The sequence below is a fragment of the Mandrillus leucophaeus genome, unplaced genomic scaffold, assembly GCF_000951045.1.
Source record: "Mandrillus leucophaeus isolate KB7577 unplaced genomic scaffold, Mleu.le_1.0 Scaffold663, whole genome shotgun sequence".
NCBI lineage: Eukaryota > Metazoa > Chordata > Mammalia > Primates > Cercopithecidae > Mandrillus > Mandrillus leucophaeus.
This window is the reverse complement of record NW_012107175.1, coordinates 1,454,552-1,477,088: the sequence shown is the minus strand read 5'-3', so window position 1 is coordinate 1,477,088 and position 22,537 is coordinate 1,454,552. Positions and strand designations below refer to the sequence as shown.

The following is a 22,537-nucleotide window of genomic DNA, read 5'->3' as shown; positions in this document are numbered from 1 at the left end:
ATGCTGGTGATTAGGATGCCATAAAAACATTGTTGACTTAGTTGAGTTATTGGAAGACACTTACACACTTAAAGGTTCTGATTTACCATGTGCAATGCTTGTATTTGATTTGCTTAGCAGGCGTATTTCATATAACATATGATTTCATTGCGTGAAATTTTACATTATTTCATCATTAGAAGTACTTTATATGGAGAAATTGCCCACTCGATATCAGACAACTTCTTGAGACTTGGTGTCTGATTTTGTACATGGGAAAAAGAATTATCTGGTGCGGTTTCTGTTTTTATTCCAGCTACAGCATATAACCATTTTCTTTCTGATACTGCAATTCTAGGGTGCTTTGTTTGTTCCTCATTCTGCAGTTCTTTGATGTCTGTCAACACAGGTCACTTCATCTTATTCATGGGAAATAATTGTGATATTTATTCTGTTTTGCTACATGGGCATAACATTTTTTTCCTTCCCTCCCTCTGAAAAGATCACTCATGTAGAGGGAAGGATGAGGCATTCTATCGATCGTGCTTTCTAATGAGAGAAAAACATCAATGTGACTGTCGATGTGAGGTGTATTTCATATACCCTAAAGTAAAAGCCAACACCTGTGACTTCCTTGCAAAGAGGAATCCTCTATAACATTTGCAATAATGTTTCATTTTGCATGGATGTTTAAGTAATCCGAGGATTATAGGAATGATTTTTCAGCTTTCTTTCAGTGATTGTGACTCTTTGCTGTCAACAGAAAAAAAAAAAAAACCAATTGGATTGTCTCAAAGCAGTATAAAGACTTGTGACCTTCACCTCATTTTATAGAAAGAAGTCCGTGATTGACAAATAACCTTTCTTAGATGTTTAGATGTTTAGTTACAATAATTGTAACTTCACCCCACAGATCTTAGCCTAAATGATAGAAAACGGAGTCTTACTTGCCTTGCTCTCCTGAATACAGGGTGAAGGGCTGGCACTGAGAAGAATTCCCATTTCAGGAAGAAGGAATCCTGTCTTTTTAGACAGAAGCTTTCTAAATCAGCAACTCAAGGGGATTTTTAATTAGGCACCAATTTGAAATCAGATAATCCCTCACTTTAAACTTGGTTCAGCTACCCAGTTAGTGATCTTAGACAGGATACTAAATGATTTTCCAACATTATTGTGCATATGAATACCCTGAGAAGGATGTTAAAATGCATATTACTAGATTCTGCCTCTAGAGATTCTGATTCACTAGGTCTGGGACAGAGTCAAAGAACCTGCATATTTCACAAGCATCCCAAATAATTATTTTTATTTATTTTTATTTATTTATTTTTGTTTTGTTTTTTTTGAGATGGAGCCTTGCTCTGTCGCCTAGGCTGGAATGCAGTGGCGTGATTTCAGCTCACTGCAACCTCCACCTCCTGGGTTCAAGTAGTTCTCCTGCCTCAGCCTCCTGAGTAGCTGGGATTACAGGTGCCCGCCACTACGCCCAGCTGTTTTTTGTATTTTTAGCAGAGACGGGGTTTCACCATATTGACCCAGCTGCTCTCGAACTCCTGACCCGTGATCCACCTTCCTCAGCCTCCCAAAGTGCTAGGATTACAGGCAGGAGCCACTGCACCCGGCCCATCCCAAACAATTCTAATAGTTTGATACAAGAGGCACTTTGAGAAATTCTGTTCTTTCTTTCCTTACATCAGAGGGCTATTCTAAGAGCAGAGAAGACAGAAAATCTGCAGGTGTTTTGAGTGCATTTAAAGGAAACAAGAATGCCAATAAATGTGAGATACTGTGCAGCCAAGTTCTCTGCCTCGGGCACTGAAGGGAGTGAAAACCTTTCCTCTGTGTGTGAAAAAGAAGTGGAGATCTCTTCTCTGCACCCAGTAGGCTACAAGGGAATTTCCTATGCAACTTCACTTTGCATGGCGCTCCAATCTGCCAGAAGAAAAATTGGACTGATTATGAACAAGTTGTGCAAGATGAAAGCATTTTTTCTCAGCTGTGATGCAGAATGTTTTGATGTGAGAAGGCTTGCTGTACTCTGCAGGTGGGCTGATGAGAAGTGAACACTGGAGGAAGGGAAGCAGGTTCTTTGCATAACACTGAAGGCAAACATCCTGTTCTCTTTGTAAGCATTAGGTAATTAAATATTTCCTAGCCAAGAAAGAGAAAAAAACTGTGACTATTTATTTCTCCTCTTCTCTAATGCCAATCACTTGAAATGTGTTTAATTAACAAATATTTATGGAGCACCTAGTATGTGCTAGGCACTGGGCTGGACGATGAGGTCAGTCATGGACAAAACACTGTTGCTCCCCTCCATTAAGCACTGTACACTTTCCTGAGGGCATCACCCCATGGTTTTTAATGACAATCCAATGTGATTGTGGAGAGTACTAGAAAAAGAGTAAGTCACCCAACGCACACTGGGAACAGAGCAGGGAAGGCTTGCTAGAGTAAGATTGGCTAGACTGGAAGCCAATCTGAGACCTAAAGTAGAAACAGGAATTAGCTAGGACTTCTGGGTACATAGACCCACATTTTATTCATGGTTCAATTATTCTCTTGTGCTATTTGCTCAGGTTCCCTGGGTGATCGCCAACTTGGGAGGATGAAAGGATATGTTAATAAGATCTTTGAAAGTGCTGCACAATACCTGGCCAGGGTAAAGTAATGATAATGATAATTCTGTTTAATCAGGCTTCATGAGATCAGACTCCTTAATAATTGCTTTCAACATGTTATCTCATTCCACCTTTGCTGCAACACTAAGATATGAGGCAGGTGCCAGCTTAAGCCCATTTTACGGTGGAGGAAATTGAGACTCAGAAAGTTTAACAACATATCCATTTGCACACCAGTCTGACCTCAGAGTTGGTATTCTCAACTACTGTGATAGAGCACTCCTGGCAAGTAACCTGACACCAAGCAGGGGCTTAATAAATATTTATTGAATGAAAATAGCCTTCAGTAACTAATAAATGTCAACCAACCAAAAAACATCAATATTACTGTTAATACAACAATAACGGATATTTTTAAAGAATAAAATAGCTCATTCAAAACAATCCATTATAGATACACAGAACTTTTCTAACTTTAACATATATGGATCATATATATCCTATAACCCATAGGAGATAACTAGAATCGGTCTTATAATCCCGCATTGCAGGCAAAAAGATAGTATAGATATTGTAGATAGTAGACCTAATTTTCTTCATAAATATGAGGAGGTGAAGGCAGCTAGAAATAAGTCTTAAATTGCCCAAGGTCTTATAGAGTCCAGAAGGCAAATTTTTGAATCCTACACCAGCAATTTTTTTACTGCTCATCTTCCGCTAGACGCACTGACTGTAAGTTTAAGATACGGTTGACTGTCTTGAAAATGCAGGGCACAGGACATCAAGGCAACTCAAGGGAAATCCATCATGCTTTCAAGATGCTTTCACTTGCAACAGAAAACTGCTATCAAAATATCTGGAACAGTAAAAGAATGACCTCTTCTGCAAATATCTACTGAGCACCTACTATGTGCTTGGCATTCTAGGCACTGGAGATTCAATAGTGGAGGGGCTAAATAATAGATGTAATAAACAAATGGAATATAAAATACGAGGCTATAAATGCAAGAAAATAAACCAACAGGGGGTGCAGGGAATATGGTGTTCTCTTTTAAATATGATGGTCAAGACTTCATGCAAAAGATGACATTTGAGCAACAATTTGAAGAAGGCAAAAAAAAAAAAAAAAAAAATGTCATGTGAATATCTGGGGAGTAGAGTTCCAGATAGAGGGAATAGCTAGTACAAATGCCCTGAGGCAAGAGCTCATCGGGTATGTTTAAGAACTGGACTTGTGGCCAGTGTATCTGAAGTTGAGTAGGCAAAGGAAGAAGTTGTGAAAGATGGAGACAGATCATGGCAGACAGATGCAAGACGGGGACCTTATAACCCATTAAAAATAGTTGGACTCCTGCCTGAATGAAATAGAGAGCCACTAGTTGAAAAACGCTCTTTCTAGCAGCAGCTCGATTAAGGGACCACTGTCAGAAGCAGGAATCGGTTGAAAGGTTATTGCAATAATCCAGCGTTTCACATAAGTCACAAGGCGGGGAGCCCCCGAGCTGATGAATTCCCTAGGTGAAGCGCAGCATAGAGGACTCGGATCCTCTCCATCTCCCTGCCTTGCTGTCTTTGGAACGTCAGCTTTGTCCCAAGACAACTGCTGCATGCAATTCTGGGCGTCACACTCAGATAAACCAACAACATCAAGTGAAAGGACATTCTGATTTTTTTTTTAAATAAAGAAACCTTTTCCCTCCAATATCCCTAGAAAATTTCTTTTGATGTCCCCTTTGCCACAGTCTAAGTCAGATGCCCACTTCTGTTTTTTGTTGTTGTTGTTGTTGTTTTTTCTTTTGAGACAGTGTCTCGCTCTGTCACCAGGCTGGAGTGCACTGGCGCGATCTCGGCTCACTGCAATCTCCACCTCCCAGCAGATGCCCACTTCTAAGCCATCCATTGGCAAGGAGAATGGGATTAGCCTAACTAGCTTTATACAAATAGGCTTGCATCCGAGTTTGGAATGGGATCATCATCCCTGAGTGGAGGATGCCACAACAGAATCTAGGCTTTGCAGCAAGGAATGAGGATGCGATTCAAGGTAGTCCAACAATAGTATCAGCTACAGGAAAAAGAGACAGATAAGGCTTAACCAGTTCTATTGCTACCGCTGTGCAAAGGGTGGTGAGTTATTGGCTTGTTCTTGGTTAAACATTTGGCTCAGGCAAATCCAGACACCAAGCTTCTCTAGACTGACTTGTCTTGAAGCTGGGGCCTGAGGTGTGTGAGAAGAGCACTTGCCTTTTTGTAAATGTTGCTCATTAAGCAGGCTCAGCATCATCCTACTTACTGCCTATGTTGTTAGTTAATGGAATTTAAAAGCCAAGAAAAAATACTTAAGCACATGGACATTGTGGGTGGTTCCTGTTTATTTGCTCAAGGTTTCAGTAAGCATCATGCCTTTTTCTTAGTATATTTATTTTTAGTCTATCATATAGAGCTTTAAAAAAGAAAGTATAACTAACTTTATACCAATTTGGTTGGAGTTAAGAATGTTGAATTTTATTCATCCATTTATTCAGTAAATATATATTGGGCAGTAGGTATTGGAAACACAGCAGCCCTCGAAATAGCCACAGTCTGTGGTATTAATGGAGCTCACATTCTAGTGCAGAGGTGGACACTGGAAAATGCAAGCTTACAAAGACACAAGATATTTTCCAATGATGACATATGCTATAAAGAATATAAAATGGGCCTGGTGCGGTGGCTCACACCTGTAATCCCAGCACTTTGGGAGGCCAAGGCAGGCAGATCATGAGGTCAGGAGTTCAAGACCAGCCTGACCAACATGGTGAAACCCCGTCTCTACTAAAAATACAAAAATTAGTTGGGTGTGGTGGCAGGCGCCTGTAATCCCAGCTACTCAGGAGGCTGAGGCAGGAGAATCGTTTGAATCCTGTAGGTGGAGGTTGCAGTGAGCCAAGATCATGCCACTGCACTCCAGCCTGGGTGACAGAGCAAGACTCCATCTCATGTGGGAGTGGCTAAATGAGGGAATGGGGAATGCTACATTATTAGAGGGCTTTTCTGTGAAGGGTTTTCTGAAGAGGTGACGTTTAAGCTAAGACCCAAATAATGAGTAGAAACCATGTTCAAAAAACCCATGGGAACAGTGTTTAGACACAGGAAACAACAAGCGCAAAGACCCTGGACAGAAGCAATCCAGGCATGGCCAGAAGGAAGGCCAGGATGCCTGGATTGGTCAGTAGGGGAAGAGTCTATGTTGAAGTCGTGGAGGGAAGCAGAGGCAAGTTCAGGTGTGTAAAGCCATGGTAAATAATTGTGTTTTATTCTGGGTACAATGGGAAGCTTTCAGGATTCTAAGCATGGAAGTACTCTGATGTTGTAGGACCTAAATCCTAGGGCATTTCACCTCAATGGAGAATTTTCAGTAACATAATATTCCTTATAGTTGTATTGTGAAAATTCAACCTCACCTCTAAACTCAACTATTTTCGTTTGTTTTGTTTTTGCTTCCAACGTAGAGGTCTTCATACCTCCCCTCTCGTAGTAAAATCCTGTCTGTGGTCTGAAGCTCACTGTGCTATCTTTGCCCAGGATCACCATTGGAATTTGTAAATGTTACAGTTTTGTTCAGTGCCTAAAAGCAATTTTCAAGGCATTGTTGAGATCACTTAAATTTGGCAGCCTTGAGACCTGACCATGTCCTTTCAGCTTACAGTTTAGGGAACATAAGATCTGTTGTTTTTTCATTTTAGTTTTTACTGTGGATGATATTTCCATAATTTTATTAGCTGTTTCTTAAGGGCCATTATTATCTATTGTTTCATAAGTGATTTTTCTGATTACGATTTAAAGCAACCTTTCCCAAAATTATGGCACAGTCATTTGTCCATGTGCACTTCCCACTCTACACCATTAATCAAATATACCAGGTAATTTTATGTTGGCAGGTCTATACCAATGATATTCAAGCACTAATGATTTCCAAATATTGATATTAAGTCCCTATTTTCCAAGGAAAACTGATGGCAATTTTTTACAGCTTACCATTCACACATGCTTCAGAATTTATGTGCCTCTTCTTTTTTCAGTCAATGATTCATGTAAAGCACAGCTTCTCATCAGACATACCTGAGAGAGAATATTTTTCTAAAAAGTATTTTACAGTATGCTGAAGATGTCTTTTAAAAAGATTGCTATTTAATAGCAGTTTAAACCAAATTCATGAAACTAAAACAGAAAAAAATAAATAACAAACTTTATTTTAAAAACAACTCTGATATTACTGTTTAAAAACTTGCATTTTTTTCACATAAAGTAATACTCTTTGTGTTTCTAACAGAAACTTGAGAGCATTGGAAAGACTTTACCATAGTTAAGAGAATGAACTATGAACAGATGGCCTGGGTTTGAATCCCAGTGAAACGACTTTCTGTGTCACCTTGAATAGATTGCATAACTTTATTTTGATTTAAACTCACTTTACTCCTCTGTAAAATGGGAAAATAGTAGTTTCTCCTTCGTAGGCTTGTCATGAGGATGAAATAAAATAATCTAAACAAAGCACAGCACTTGACACAGAGTGAATGCTAAGTAAATGTTAGCTGTGATGCTAATGAAAACACAGATAACAAGAAAATAAAAATGACTCGTCGTTCTACCACCCAGATCATTATTTTTTTAATGTTTAATATTTGCTAAGTTTAGTAAACGCTCTCTAAATGAACTTAAAATGGCCATCAGATCCATGTGTTTACTGAAAAGATTATTTACACCTGGGTCCACACAAAGATTACACTTCATCTTTGGGAAGAGCAATAAACACCTGTAGAGGGTTCTACGAGCAAGTGGAAGGAAATTACAGACAGCAAGTTGTCTCCACATTATCAACAAACATGAACAATTAATTACCACTTCTTACACCTAATCCAAGTATTATTTACCCACGTGATGTTAATGAGCAAATAGGAAACTGTGCGATTAAACACTTAGATTCATAGCATGTTGGAATTTGAAGGAATTTCCTTTGAAGGAAACTGGGAGATCTTTTCTGGAAGATCTGCCCACTTATAGACGGAGAAGGTGGGGTACAGAAAGTAAAACAGACACAATGAAGTTATGAGTTTCCTCTTCCACATTACCACTTAATGTTTCCACCACTCAGATTCCACTGTGGCATTATGGGATAAGAGTCTCTTTGATACCCCTTCCGGTGGAAAGACAAAATATTATTCAGCCTGGAAAAAGAAAGCAAGCCTGTCATTTGTGACAACACAGATGAATCTAGAGGACATTATGTTAAGTGAAATAAGCCAGGCACAGAAAGGTAAATGCCAGATGATCTCACATCTGTGGAATCTAAAAAAGTCAAGCTCATAGATCAGAGAGCAGAGTGGTAATTACTAGGGGTTGGGGTAAGAGGAGGTTGGGGATACAAAATTTCAGGTAGACAGGAGGAATAAATTCAAGAGATATACTGTACAACTTGGTAACTGTAGTCAATAAGAAAGTATTGTATACTTGAAAATTGCTGAGTAGAGTTTTAGTGTTCTCAGAAGTAAATAATAAGTATGGGAGGTAATGCATATGTTAATTAACTTAGCCATTCTAAAATGTATACATATGTTTAAACACCATGTTGTACACTATAAATTTAGACAACTTTTGTCAATTAAAAATAAAAACCTCCTGACCACCAAGCAGATGTTAGCATTTTCTACCTCTATTGTATCAGCCAGATGTTTTCTTTAACCTAGGTGGTGATCAAATGCACAAATATGAAAGGAGGAAAGACAGTAGCCCTCCAAGGGCCTTGGTGTGGTCTTTCGGCCAACACCCAGGCTAATCACATCAGCAGAGTGGTTCAGGCTGTGTATTTGGCTGTTGATGAACCCTGGCTTCCTTGGCCTTCTTTAAAGCCTTCCTCAGAAACTGCTGACATTTCCCAGTTTCTCGTGGGCAAGGGAGGCTTGATGATACAAAAAAAAAAAAAAAAAAAAATCATGATTAGAAATGGCTTTCTAGTAGTCTAAGAAAGGCATTAAGACAGGAGCCATGTCTATCTTATTTGTCTATTACAGTGCCTGGCACTTACTGAAAACTCGATAAACTTAACATTGAAGAAAAATGATAGTCAGCACCGAGCACATCTAACATGCCAGGTGCTAGGCTCTTGGTGTGTCAAGCACTTTTTAAGGTCTCACTTTTTAGCAGAGGCTGCATGACACCATAGTGAAGAACACAGGCTCCAAAAAGGCTCACCCAGGTTTGCATTCCAACAAATCTGCTATATGAGTATGGTATTTAATGTATCTGTGCCTCAGTTTCTTCATCTATGACATGGGGATAATAATTGAAGCTACATCCAGGGCTCTTGTGAAGATTAAATTAGCTAATACATGTAAAGTATTTACAATGCAGCATGGAATACAGTCAGCATTCAATAAATGCTTGCTCTGTCATTATTAGTGTTAGCACTAACTTACTCACTCCATAGGCCCTGTAAAGGAGATATCCCAATACCTAGATTTTGGCAGAGGAAACTGAGATTTGAAGAGCTTAAATGATTGAATGGTTCCTCCAAAACTATCTTTAGTCACCAGAAAACCTATGATTTAAACCTAGAAGGTAAACATTCAAGGGAATCAATAATATTCTATGTGGTGGGTAAGAGAGCAGGCTTAACCACCTGACTCTGGAGTCAGTCTGTCGGGTTTGATTCCAGCCCAAATCAGGACCCTGTTATTACCAGGTATGGGTCCTGGAACAGGTTATTCTGAGCCTTGGAGTCCTGAGAATAATACATCCTATCTCACAGGGGTATAACAAGATTTAAAGGAGATAATGCTTGTTGGCATTGAGCTCATGGACCCACACTCACCAGGCGCCCCATAAACTCTTTCATTTTTGTCAATAGTAGCAATGGCTGTAGTTAACTCCAGTTGCTTCCTCCAAAAGCCCTCCCAAACACCCAAGAATCGTTCTTGGCTCTGCCTTCCTAACTTCCTTGAACACCCATACTCATGCACTGTATCACTAAGTCATATGCCATTTTCCCTCTTTTCTCTAAATAGGTCAGTATCTCCAATCCCTCGACCTTGCTCCAACCCCATTGCCACTATGTTACTTTGGACACAATCTTCTCTTCTCTGGATATTGGAGCAGCCTCTTTGGGTTACTCCCACTCTCCTTATTGTCTTGACTACCTCCAGTCTGTTCTTCACACTGTATCCAGAGTAGTATCTCCAGTGTGTACATATGTCACTTGCCTCCCAAAAAGCTTCATTAGGTTTCATTGCTCTTGGGATATCCCCAGCCTCACTCACTATTCTCCTCATGTACTCTCTGTTCCATGTGTCCTCTAATGCCATATCCCCTCCTCCAGCACTACACACTTACTATCCCCTTTGCCAGAAATATTTTCACACTCTCTTTTTCTGGCAACCCCGGTTCATCATTCAAATCTCAGTTTTGGTTTCATTTTCCCAAGTAAGCTTTTCTTAACCCTGAACTCTGAGCTCGGTGGCCCTCGTAGAAGGTGCTGAATGTTCTCCATCATACACTTGCCAAATGCATTATCATTTTCTTGCTCCTTGTATGTTTTCTCTATTAGTCCATACTCTGCATGAAGACAAGTCTGCTACAGCTACTTCCTGATATACAACTACAAATTGTGTAAGCATTCCTAGTGCCCAGCACCATGCCTGGCATACACTAATGTTTAACAAATACATATTGAATAAATGCATGATTAAATAAATGAAAGAATACTAGCTTTCCAATCAGCAAGAAATACCAAGAAGACAGGAGACTCCAAGAAAATTCATTCTCGTGCCCAAAGTGACATTTCTTACTGCTAAGTTCAACTCCTTGTCACTGCACTTGGTTTATGGAATGCCTTCTAGTTTAAATGATTTATCCTTAAATAGAGCTGCCATTTTTCAATGTGCCGGTATCAGTGGATGCCTAAAGAGCTAGGTAAGACCAAATGGTAACAACCTTATATGGTTACGTTTTCAAAACACATTTACAAATATTATTTCATATACTAGATTGTTTTGATTTATATACCAGACCTGTGGGAGAATGAGGTGAGGAAACTAAGGTATGAAGAATTACGCACAGATCTTGGTTCACCTTTCTTCTAATCAAAATATTATTTACCCTCATTATGCTGCCTAATGTGCAATTAATGTGTCCATTATCACAGCCCATGTCTCTGAGGCCGTATTGCTGTAAAGCAGTGATTCTCAATCTAGGGTGTGGGAGGGTAATTTTGCACCCCCGGGGATGTTCACTGATGTCAGAAAGCATTTTGGATTGTCCTGACTGGGGGATGGGAGGTGTGCTACTGGCATCTATTGGGCAGAGCACAGTGACACTACTAAACATCCTAAAACAGCCCCAACTCCCCCACATAACCACACAACAATTACCTTATCCAAAATATCAATAGTGCTTAGGTTGAGAAACCCTGCCATAAAGCAAAGCTCATAGACTGAAACAGCAAAGGAAAAGGTAATTGTGTAAATCTCTCCAGACGTAATCAAGATGTAGAGGAACTGGTGAGTACATACCCTGTTTAAAGGCATGAAGTTTGAATTAGAAAATATAATACTCTGCAGGCCAAACAGAACTCTCGTGCAAGCTGCTGTGAGCCGTGTGACACTCCCAGGGGGAAGGTCCTCCCTGAATGAGCAGATCTGGTCCCTTACTGTAAGAACAACAGGTACAGCATTTTCTCCCCTGCTACCTCCTAAAAGATTTACTATTACGGCCTCTCAGAATCAAGAGGAAAGCTGGGTTAAAAGTGTTTTCTTGCAAAGACATTAAACCCAATTACTCAAATGCCTACTCTGTATCTCTAAGGGGTAGCCTACGGGTCAGAAAACTAAGATCTTGCCACCTGGATTCGTGTCCTGGGTTCCTTTCAAATCCTCTAAAGTTCTCATCTGTCCAAAAAGAAATACGCTGCCTAATCCTGGGGAAGGCTCTAAGGTCAAAATAGATATCAGAGTCACAGTTATCCTTTTAAAATATTGTTTCATATCAGAATATTGGTTCCTTTTCATAATATTCATGATTTAATTAAAATGCAGAGATGTCTGGGAAGGAAGCAGATAGGACAATTTTTTTTTTCTACTGCAGAACAGGAAGCACATTCGGGATTTGCTTTGGAATGCTTTCTTTTTATGAAGGCTGTGAGGCATTATGTAGACTGAATAATTGGAACATTTTTTATCCCGCTTGGACAAGAAATGTTAAAGCCCACTATTTCCAAACGAGAGCTAATAAGTGCATAGCCCAAACCCAGCAGCTGAAATCTGCTTTATATATTTAAAATATGTTTTTATAATTCTATTAATTTGTAGTAAATAGGAGAAAGAGTGAATTTGAGCTGTTTTAATAAAACTGATACTGTTACCTCTTACCAGAAGACTCTTCCCACTTATATCTTCATACGTGCAAATTCTTCTTCTCCTTCATAGCCTATCTTAGATGCCACTACCTCCAGGAAGTCTTCTTGGATTCTGTCCCAATGTTCCATTTAGGTGCGAGGGTTTTCTACTATGCACTTTATCTGTTACTCTCTTTTGGCCCTTCTGTAATATTCATATATTTATTACTTAATTTTATATTTCCTTCCTATCTCCCTTCCCTTCCCTTCCTTCCTTCTCTCCTTCCTCTCTTCCCCCTTCTCTTCTTCCCCACTTTCTCCCTCCCTCCCTTTTACATCATATGCCTATACATGCATCTAATCTCACAGTCCTTGGCACCATGTCCTAGGAATAGCAAACTTTCAACACATGTTGGATCCCTGGAGGCATTGATAGGTACGTGTGTGGATTTGGCTAGATTTCTTCTACATGATTATGGTAGTCATTAGCGAACGCTTTCTTTCAAATAGGTCAGAGGTAAATTTGCCCAACTCTAATGAAATACCCACAAGTTCCAAATAAGTAGATACAAAATCTTGGTCTCAGTCTTGGTGCCATGTCCTATACGAGACTGTAGGGGAGATAATGTTCAGATCAGGCAACTCAGAGAACACAGTGGCATGGGACAGCCTGAGGGGAGGGGTGAGCGGAAAGCCTTTACTGGAATCTTACCTCCTCCACTTGTTTGCAGTTGACTTTATTTAATGTCCCTGTGTAAACTTCCTCATCTATAAACAGATAAAATAATGATATTTACTTTATTATAGGTTTTTCAGGAGGATTCCATGATATTCTAGGTATGGCACTTAGCAGAGTAACTGGAACCTGGTCACTCAGATGAATGAAGAACTCAGATGAATATAGATTTGGGTTTGCTTTTATTACTACTACCATCACACATCACTTGATGATGGGGAAACATTGTGAGAAGAGCATCATTAGGCAATTTTTGTCATTGTGCAAACATCCTAGAGTGCACTTACACAAACCTAGATGGTACAGCCTATTGCTCCTAGCTTACAACCCCGTACAGTCCTGAATGTCACGGTCCTGAATACTGTAGGCAGTTGTAATGCAATGGATAAGCATTTGTGTATCCAAACATATCGAAATATATAAAAGGTCCAGGAAAAATACAGTATTATAATCTTATGGGGACACCTTCATATTTGCAGTCCACAGTTGACCGAAATGTCATTAAGCACATGACTGCATTATCATCATCTGTTAAAATCAAATCATGTTTCCATGGCTCAGAAGCAAAACAAATAGACAAACAAAACCCTGTTGCCTACCTGCTCTGACTTCCCTTTATAAATTAGGAGATGTTATTTGTCTACTCTTTCTAGGTACTATGAGAGTTACTATAGAAAATTTGGTGGAAAACGTAATTGGCTTTATTGTGCTTTTCCTTCTTTCGTTCTTTTTAATGAGAGCCAAAATCTTCTGTTGTGAGGCACTGGGCTTTATTTCTCCCCCTGCTGCCTGGTAGCAGCTGCTCTAAATGGAGCCGACCCCCATCTTCAAAGTCCTCTTCAGTCTTATCTGTAGCTGCCCACCTCTCTCTTGCTTTAGTCACATGCCAAGAGAGCTGGCTGAATCATCAGTGCAGACTGCCAATCAGAAATATGAATCAACTCACTCTTGACTGCTCTGCAAGGTCTAGGGGATGCAACGAGTGAGAAAGACAACAAACTACGTGTTCCCCTAGAGCTTATATTAAAGCAGTGAAACAAATGTTAAATAAACTATTTAAAAAATATGTAGGTAGTTAGTTAAATTAGAAGAGGAAATCTCTGTGAGGATAAACTGCAGGCTATAGTGGGGTACATGAGAGGGCCAAACCCATTCTTTGGCCATTAATTTGTCTTTCAGCCTCAGCTCAAATGTCACCTCCTCCAAGAAGCCTTCCCTGACCATCAAGCAAAGCAGTCACTCTCTAATCCGTGGTCCACTTTATTTCCTTCATTCTACTTTTCACCACCTAAAATAACCTTGTTGATGTAATGTTTGTTTATTGCCTACCTCTTTCTTTGAGAATATAAGCTCAAAGAGCTAAACCTCAATATGTTATTTACTGCTGTATCCACAACACCTAGAAGAGTGCCTGGCATTTAATAGCTGCTAAAAAGATTATATTGTATGAATGAATGGATAAATGAATTAACCACAAAGAGGATCCTCTTTCTTTCAGGCCAGAATCTAACAAGTTGTGAATTTCACACACTGGCTAGTGGGTGTAGGAAGTGTGATGGAAATTGTCAGAATTTTCTTTCTTCAGTTCAACTCAATTCAGCTCAGTTCAATCCAGCATGTACTTATCAAACTCCTGTTATGCTTCAGGCAGCAAACTTTGATCTCAGAATTCAGTAGAAAAAAAATCAAATTTTTACCCTCTTGTAACTTAGAGTCTGGCCAGGGTGTCAGATACTAAACAGCAATTATTAAAGAATTCTAAGCACTTTACTGGATTACCTCATTTAATCCTCACAGCAGCTCATGAGTTGTATATGTTGGAAATGGTTATTATACCCAAAGAAGAGGAGTAGTTTTTTTTTTTCTTTTTCTTTTCTTTTTTTTTTTTTTTTTTTTGAGAGAGAGTCTCACTTACTTTCTCACCAAGGCTGGAGTGCTGTGGTGTGAACATGGCTCACAGCAGCCTCAAACTCCCAGGCTCAAGTGATCCTCCTGCTTCAGCCCCCCAAGTGGCAGGGACTATAGGTGGGTACCACCACACCCAGATAATTTTCTGTATATTTTTTAGAGATGAGTATTCACCCTGTTGTCCAGGCTGCTCCCAAACTCCTGAGTTCAAGTGATCCAGCCACCTCGGCCTCCCAGAATGCTGGGATTAGAGGGGTGAGCCACCACACCTGGCTGAGAGTAGGTGTTTTATCGTCATGTTTACTATGGATTCCTTAGCACTATGCGCAGTGCCTGGCCTAAGCAGGTGCTCAGTAAATATGCTCAATAAGGAACGAGTATTTTAAAAGAGGAACATGGTGTGTGCGAGTCTGTAAGAGGGGGATTTGATCCAGTCTGAGGCATCAAGAAACCTCTCCTTGGAGATGTAGCACTTCATGTAAGATTTGAAGAAGGAGTAGGAATTTGCTTTGCTTTGACTTAAGAGTAAAAACCTGGGCAGACTCATCCTGATTAATATTAAATAAGCTAATTTTTTTTCCTGGGATTTAGTTTCCTTCATAGCAAAATGTAAAACTGTAATGATGAACCTTCCCCCAAAGGAGGTTATAAAAACATACAAAGAGAATTATCAGGGTAACTTTTCTGTAAAACTTGGGCTTCAATGAGGTAGGCAACAAGACTGGAACCAGTGAGAACAGGCAGTTAGGAGACTCCAAGTCCATTGGCCCCAAGGCAGGGGCTCCAGCTGGACTTGACGGGCAGAAATGATTGTTTCTGCTCTCCCAGGAGGTCAGTCTAAAGAAAAGCTTAGAGCAGCCTAGTCCAGAGCACAGCATTCAAGAAACTCCCAATTAATTGCTTGTTTGCCACTGTCAGAACCTGACATGCAGAAATCATCTGGAGAATTTCTTGTCTCTGGACTCTGCTCTGCCACACTCAAGGGGCCTTCTCACATGGCACCTAAATGGGTCACCTTTATCTTTCCTTCCTCTGAGGCTCCTGGTTTCCCTTTCAGAGACCTCTTTCTGCTCTTCGGCTCTCCCTCCAGAAACCTCTGTCATTGCTTTAGATCCTCCCTTCTCCTTATAGTGACACCATTCCTCTCCTCTCCTGGTGACCCTGCTCTTATCTGTGATGACATTAGATGTATCAGAGACTAATGCCACTTACAGAGTTAATGACTGCTAACTCTTCATTCGCTATGCCTCCCAGTAAGATAATTGCCTTTTAACAGGAGGTGTTTTTTGTTTATTTTTTTTTATAAATAATGCCTAATGCAAAAACATGGATCTCTAACATTGACCTTTTGGGGCTTTATAATCCCAAAGAATCTTTTCATATCCTCTTCCTGCTGCCATAGCCCATATGTGGCTGTATTAAAACAGTTCATTCATCTGTTTTTTCTGGAATATACGCTTCTTTAGAGCAGCAGTGGTATCTCATATCCTATGTCCCCATCACTCAGTCTGACACATCATCAGGGTGGCAACAAATTGTTGGATACGTGATTTAGGACAAAGGTATTTGGAAAACTTTCCGTTACCCAAACTTGTCAAGCCAGAGTGTGAAATTAAACATCTTACTCCAGAGGTTCTCAAACTTTCAAGGAAGAATCACTTCTTATCCCCAGGGAATCTGGATCCACTGGCTTGAGGACTGTGAAATCTGCATTCTTCACTAGCTCATCAGGTGATTCCAGTGCGGAAATAGGGGATCTCTTGTGGATGAATTATTATATCCTCTCAGCCTGTTTTCTGTTCTGTAAAATGGGATTGTTGAGAGAATCAAATAGACAAGAAGCACGCTGAAGCAGTTCAAATGGTGCAGTGCAAACTACCTGCAGCAGATTCACCTGTCCAAAGAAATTTCAAATTTGTTTTTTCTGCCTCTTGCCCATTCTGCATGTGAGTAGATAGGTGCCTAGGCCTTACACTAGATCAATCATTTCAGATTTGAATTGAAAACATATTTTCAGTTGAGGTCAAGAGGTATTGGCTGGTTTGGAGAGGCCTATTTGGGACTTGAGTTCTAGTCTCATTTTTTTTTTTTTTTTGCTTCTAATTGAGAAGACAGTATTTTGTCTGTTCTGTTTTGTTTTTATTGAGTTCTTTGCGGATAGCTATGGCTATAATCCTCAGTGAGTCTTTTTTTCACTCAGGAAGTAATTACTGAGTGCCTACTATTGACTTAGAAAGTATTCACTAAGTGCCTACCATTTATTTAACACTGAAATACACAATTAAAGTTGAAGCATGTCTATCTAAAAATTCCATAATGCCTTTGTTTGAATGATCTATTCCAGTTTTATGATAGGCTCAAATCCACTTCATTTGTGCTGTAAAGGACCTTCACACACACAGAAAAAGTACCAAATATCTTCCAGAAGCTTTATCCTTATATATTGATTTATCCATTCATCCATTCACTTACTCACCTAATATTTACTATCTACTTTGTGCAGGCACTGGGTGAGGCAGAAGGAATATAAAGATGAATTAGACATTGATCTTCCCCTCAAGAGTTTGAACTTCCATTATTTAGATAAGATAGGTAAGTAAATAAAGTAATATGCCGTAATTAAGGGCTGGTACTACTGTTATACACAATAGTAATTAAACTTAGGAAGCACTTACAATGTACTAGACGCTGAGCTAAGCCGTTTATATGAACTATCCTATTGTGTCCTCAACAATATCATTTAAGATTCTATTATTATCCTTGTTAGGCCTGTAATGAGGCTAACATATGTTAAGTAAGTTGCCCAAGATCACACAGTAAGTCAATGTCTAAGGCAGGATTAAACCCTGGCTGTCTAACTGCAGCATCACTCCTCTTAAGCACATCCCCTCTTCCACTACTCTTAGGTTGGTGTATGGCACAGAAGCTCAGAGAAGGCTAAAGGCAGCAACACTGGTAGCTTATCACGTGCCTGCAATGTGCCAGATCTCTGTGCTTATTGTCTTACTTCTTTCAAGAATACGTGAGGAAAACCTTGCTATCGTTCCCATTTTATAGATGGAGAAACTGAGGTTTGCAGTGTTAAAGTTTGTTCATTTCTACCTGGCCACCAAGTGAATGCACTTGATTGCAAACTGTCAGGGTCAAATTGAACCCAAAGCCCACACTCCTTCCACTCTCACCCTGCGGGCCAGAGGGTAGACATGAAGTATCTCTTCGGAAGACACTCCTGCATATACTCTTGTGTTGCGAGTTTGAAATTACTCACGCAAACAAACCAGACCACGTAGGCATTGTTTAAACAGCACCTTACTTAGGATGGCCCTACCTTGCCAAGTCCTGGGTCTAAGGAGGTTATATGATTATTGCAGAACTAAATGGCCCGACTCTGCCAGCAGTTTGTCATCATGTCATAACAGTCCAAGAGCCAGAGAGGTGGCCTACTGGTGGGGGAATGGATTGACATGACCATGGGCTGTTCTGGCACTCTAATGACTTTGTTTTTTCCCTCCTGGGGAGACCAGCGCATTTCTCCAATGCTGAGTTAAATATTTTTGTAAGGAAGAGAGCCCATAAAGGCTTAAATATTTTTCCATCAGATTTTCAAGGAACACTTTTATTTTATTTTTAAAAACCTTACTCAGGAAAATGTTGGTTTTCTTTTATGGACATTTAAATCATTTCCTTGTGCCTCTGAATGCAGCATGAAGGACATTTGTCTCTTCCTCTTCATTATATACAATAGTGTCTTTGACAGATTTTATAAACCCCAAACTGAAGCCCTGTGCTTTCTTGCCTTCCAGTGATAGAGTTTCCAAAGTCATTATTATTTCATGGGCCAAAACCAAACCAATTCCCCATCCCAAATTACTTATACCTTGTGGTTGGTCATGTCCTTAAATAATATCAGTCTGTCTGTCTCTGTCTGTCTCTGTGTGTCTCTCTCTCTCTCATTTGAAATCTCAGAGTTTTGGTAAAGTTGTGTAATCCTTGGATCAACTTAGTTTTTCCATGTTTTTTAATGCCATGAGGGTACATGGATTGATGAAGGGTCAGTTCCTTTGGGTTTAGTCTCTATTCCTGTGTTGTGGCTTTCTATTTGGAGAGTGAATAACTCAGAACTAAGTTATTGCTTCGCTGTTAAGGCTGGCAGGGGAAGAAAGAGGCAGCAGTGGAGCACAGAATCTGTCTGTGTTAGCCCTCTGTCACCGACTACTCAACCCAGCTTTGGGCTTCACCTAAATGATAAATGGTCCTATTGTTTGGGCTTTAGTATTTTAAAAAATAGAACTAAATCTAGATTAAGCAAGGACAGAGACCCATTTCATTGCACTGTACTTTAATATTCCTGAGATCCATGGCATTACGGGTAGCTCCTTTTAACAGCCATCTCTCTCCAGGGCGGAACACTATGCTGTCTTTGTTTCATCTGATCTTTCAGCTAAATAAGAGATGGTCACTTATCCTCACTACTCCCATATCCTGCAGGATTTCTCTTGCGAAAAGAGAAACTCACCACATGGGAAAAGGTAGAGGTTTCAGGCAGAGCATTTCAGCGTGTGTTTACAGGCAGGACTGACTTACTCAGCAAATCCTGCTCGGAGGAGCTTCAGCCAATGAAGAGGCTATATCCCGGCTTGCTTGGGGGCTTCTGAGTTTGAGCTGCATGCAGAAATGTAAGGCAGTGCTTCCTGGCGCTGATGGCAAAATGGGACCCATTGCCAGTTATTCCTCGGGCACCCCAGCTTTGCAAATCTGGGAAAGAACCTACATAAACATATTGGTGATGTAGCCAGCTTAAAAGGCCGAGAGAATCCTTATGGATTCAGGAGACTGTTTTTTTATGTAGATTTTTATTTTTTATTTGGAAGATGAAATGCTTCTCTCGTTACCTGCCTTACATCTTCAGACCTCCGAACACCATCCTTTCTTCCAGCTGCCACACGGAAGGTACAGACCAGAGAGGGAGAGTATCTGGGTGGGTGGGAAAAGTGGGCTGGTGTCTGACTTCCCACAGGTTCTGCTGATGCTGCTTTCTGTAGCTACTAGGTGACTGTCATTCCTGGCAAAAGCTTGTATCCGACAGACTTAGATCTGCTTCTAAAATCAGTCTGTCTTGTACAAGGAAAGGGAAGTGTTTTCTGAAAAGCAGAATAATGTTGCAAAGGTAATCTCGAAGCTGACACAGCTAATTGGAAAATAACTCAGAAATATTTTGCCAATTTTCCTTGTTTCATTAAACATGCAAACAAGTCATTGGAACTTGTGTCAAGGAAAAAAAAATCAGTAGGTGCTGCCACATACATCTTTCTGAGCTCTCTGTTTTGTCACTGTCTGTTTGATAACTTGGTCCATGCCCAAGAAAGCAATTAGCAAAATAGAATTAGCTTAGTACATCACTAGGGACTGTTGATTGTTGAATTGGTTCACTTGGAGTCTGTACTTGGGTTACAGAGCGGTAAGAACACAGCTGACTTTTGGCACCTACAGGAAATGTGGTTTCTGGGGGTCCTAAGTTAATACTTTAAAGAGAGGGTAGGCTGAGCCTTCTACACCTTCCCCAGTTCCTGTTTTTTTCTGGGGACCTTCTCTGCTGCCTTCTAACCTAGCATGCTATGCATACGTGTATGTGTGCCTTGCAAACATTCTGGCAATTCCTCTTCAACTAAGCACTGCAGAATTCAACATTTCTATAGTCAGAAGCTGGTTATATGCCTTCTATATGTGATTTGCCTGTGTTTTAGATCTGACATATCCTAGAAAAAGAACAATTTCAAGAAAAGCAACTGGCTGGGCATTTTTAAGGCTTAAGGATTGTCCTGCTAGTGGTATTTGATTGAAAAGGGTTGAGGATGGTGAGGTGCTGTGACTCCAACTCATGTCTAGCCACACTGTCTTGGAACTGAGCTGGTGACAAGCTTGTTCTGAAAACCCGCTCTTGTTTTCATCCTCCAAGTAGAATCCTGAGATTGGGCGCTGTGTGTTTAAAATGAAGGAAGCATGTATTATACCATAAGGTAATTTTTTATCAGTACCTTCATGAAAGGGAGTAAACATTTGGGATCACCCTTGAATTGAGACTGAGGGTGATATTTTTCCTAGACATTGATATCTCATAGATTTTTTTTTTAAGTTGGATATTTACCTTTAAAAATGTATTGATGGCAAAAGGAAATGGCTCACTGAGAAATCTTTTCTTCCCTGTGGAGAGAAACTTAGTAAGTCCTTATCCATATTGAGGGGAGGAGAGGAATGAAAGAATGGCAGGGACCAAAATCTCCCGGAGAACTTTTCCAATACTAAAGATCTAAAGCCATAGAGAAACTGCTTAGATGACTTTTGTATATCTGATTGGTTCTCTTGTCCTCTCCTGCCTGCTTAGACTTTGAAAATTTAAACTCTTGGTCTACTCAGTTGCTGTCTTGTGTATTAATCAGATGAAACATCCTATATCATATAGAAAAAAAACTACTGCAACAACAAGAACTTTTAAAGTTGTTTGTGAAAATTGAATTTCACTGATTTATTTCATTAAAATGGAAACCCCATTTTGCTTATGTCAAAACAATTTCTGCTTCACCCACGATCACCAGATTTCGGGATGGGAGGGTAGAATGGCATGTATTTAAATTTGTTGTAAACCTAATAAAGACAATGGGTAAGGAAAATAGCATTTGTCAAACATTAACATCATGGAGGAGGCTCTGGGACACAGTGGAAAAGACATGAGTTATGTGCCAAGGTGCCAAGCAAGCAATGCCAGGTCACTTAATTGCTCTATGCCCAGTTTTAGCTATAACAAGGATGCTGAGATGAAATGTGACCATTGAATAAAGTTCTTTGTAATGCTCTGCACATGATAGGTGTCGTCTGTTTTTGAGTCCCATGCCCATGCGTTTTCTTAGATATTGAAGTTTGCTTTATTTTTCACATTACCTTAAGCAATGAGTGGTTTCCTCAAACACATCACTGTGTCACCAGAAACTAGTTATACTTACTTAAAGTTTGTCTGGGGAAAAAAATATCAGAATACGCCTGAGGTTGTGTTTGTGTGTGTGTGTGTGTTTATATCATTGGCAATCGTGTCACCCTGTAGTCTATACTAGAAGAAAATATGGCTGTGAACTTCACATTTTATTAATTTGAAAAGGTGCAGAATGAATAATGTGTGAATATTTCTGTGAAAGTCAAATAAATACAAATAACCCAAACAATCTCCTTAAGGGAAACTCTAGAACAAATTTAAGAGTTTCAACAATTTCTGGGCTTCTTAGGGGATAGAACCATCCTAATTAGAAAACTTGGCTTGTCTTCCCAACTTCTCCTTATCATTTTTTTTTTAATTCAGGAAGGCCATGGGCTTTGAATCTTAGCTCTGTTACATGTTAACTGAGAGATACTGAGAAGTTATTTAACGTCTCTGAGTCTTAGTTTCCTCATTTTAAAATATAGATAACAATACTCCACAGGATAGTTGCAAAAAAATACATTCAGAATGAAATACCAGGGTGATAATAATAATAGTAATAACCAGCGTTCACCTGTATTTAGTGTATCAAAGGCATTATCTAAGCACATTATATATAGAAACAGATTTGTATATAAGGTAAATCAACAATATATGGTTCACAACTATTGGTTCCTTTTCCCTTTCCTCCCTCACTCTGAGCCCTCAAGGCTGCTTTTTCATCCATTAGATGGAGATTTGGTTCTGCATGTAGCTGTCAGAATAATTTTTTAAAAATATGATTATCTTACCACCCCACACTCTAAAACACAAAAACTCACATTTGAAACCTCTCTGTGGTTCTGTGGCCTGCGCGATCTGCATATTCTGACCCCGCTTGACTTTTCTGACTGGTGTCAAATATACTCTATCTTGCCTGACCCCCAGATACACAGGCCTTCTTCGGTTCCTCAGCATTCTCC

At 39.8% G+C, this 22,537-nt stretch overlaps 1 protein-coding gene across 6 annotated transcripts in view; it reads left to right on the top strand.

Moving 5' to 3' along the window:
* The window catches only part of PPP2R2B (protein phosphatase 2, regulatory subunit B, beta), a 516,438-nt gene that overhangs the window by 5,733 nt on the left and 488,168 nt on the right, over window positions 1-22,537 (top strand). Inside the window, exon 1 of one of the 6 annotated variants that reach the window (XM_012001548.1) lies at window positions 19,036-19,558. The exons of 4 other annotated variants lie outside the window; for them this stretch is intronic. In XM_012001548.1, coding sequence (XP_011856938.1) covers window positions 19,480-19,558 — 79 coding nt within the window. In that variant the 5' untranslated portion in view covers window positions 19,036-19,479. Of the gene's footprint in view, window positions 1-19,035; window positions 19,559-22,537 lie in introns of those variants that run through there. One more of the 6 variants, XM_012001544.1, reaches the window with a different exon arrangement.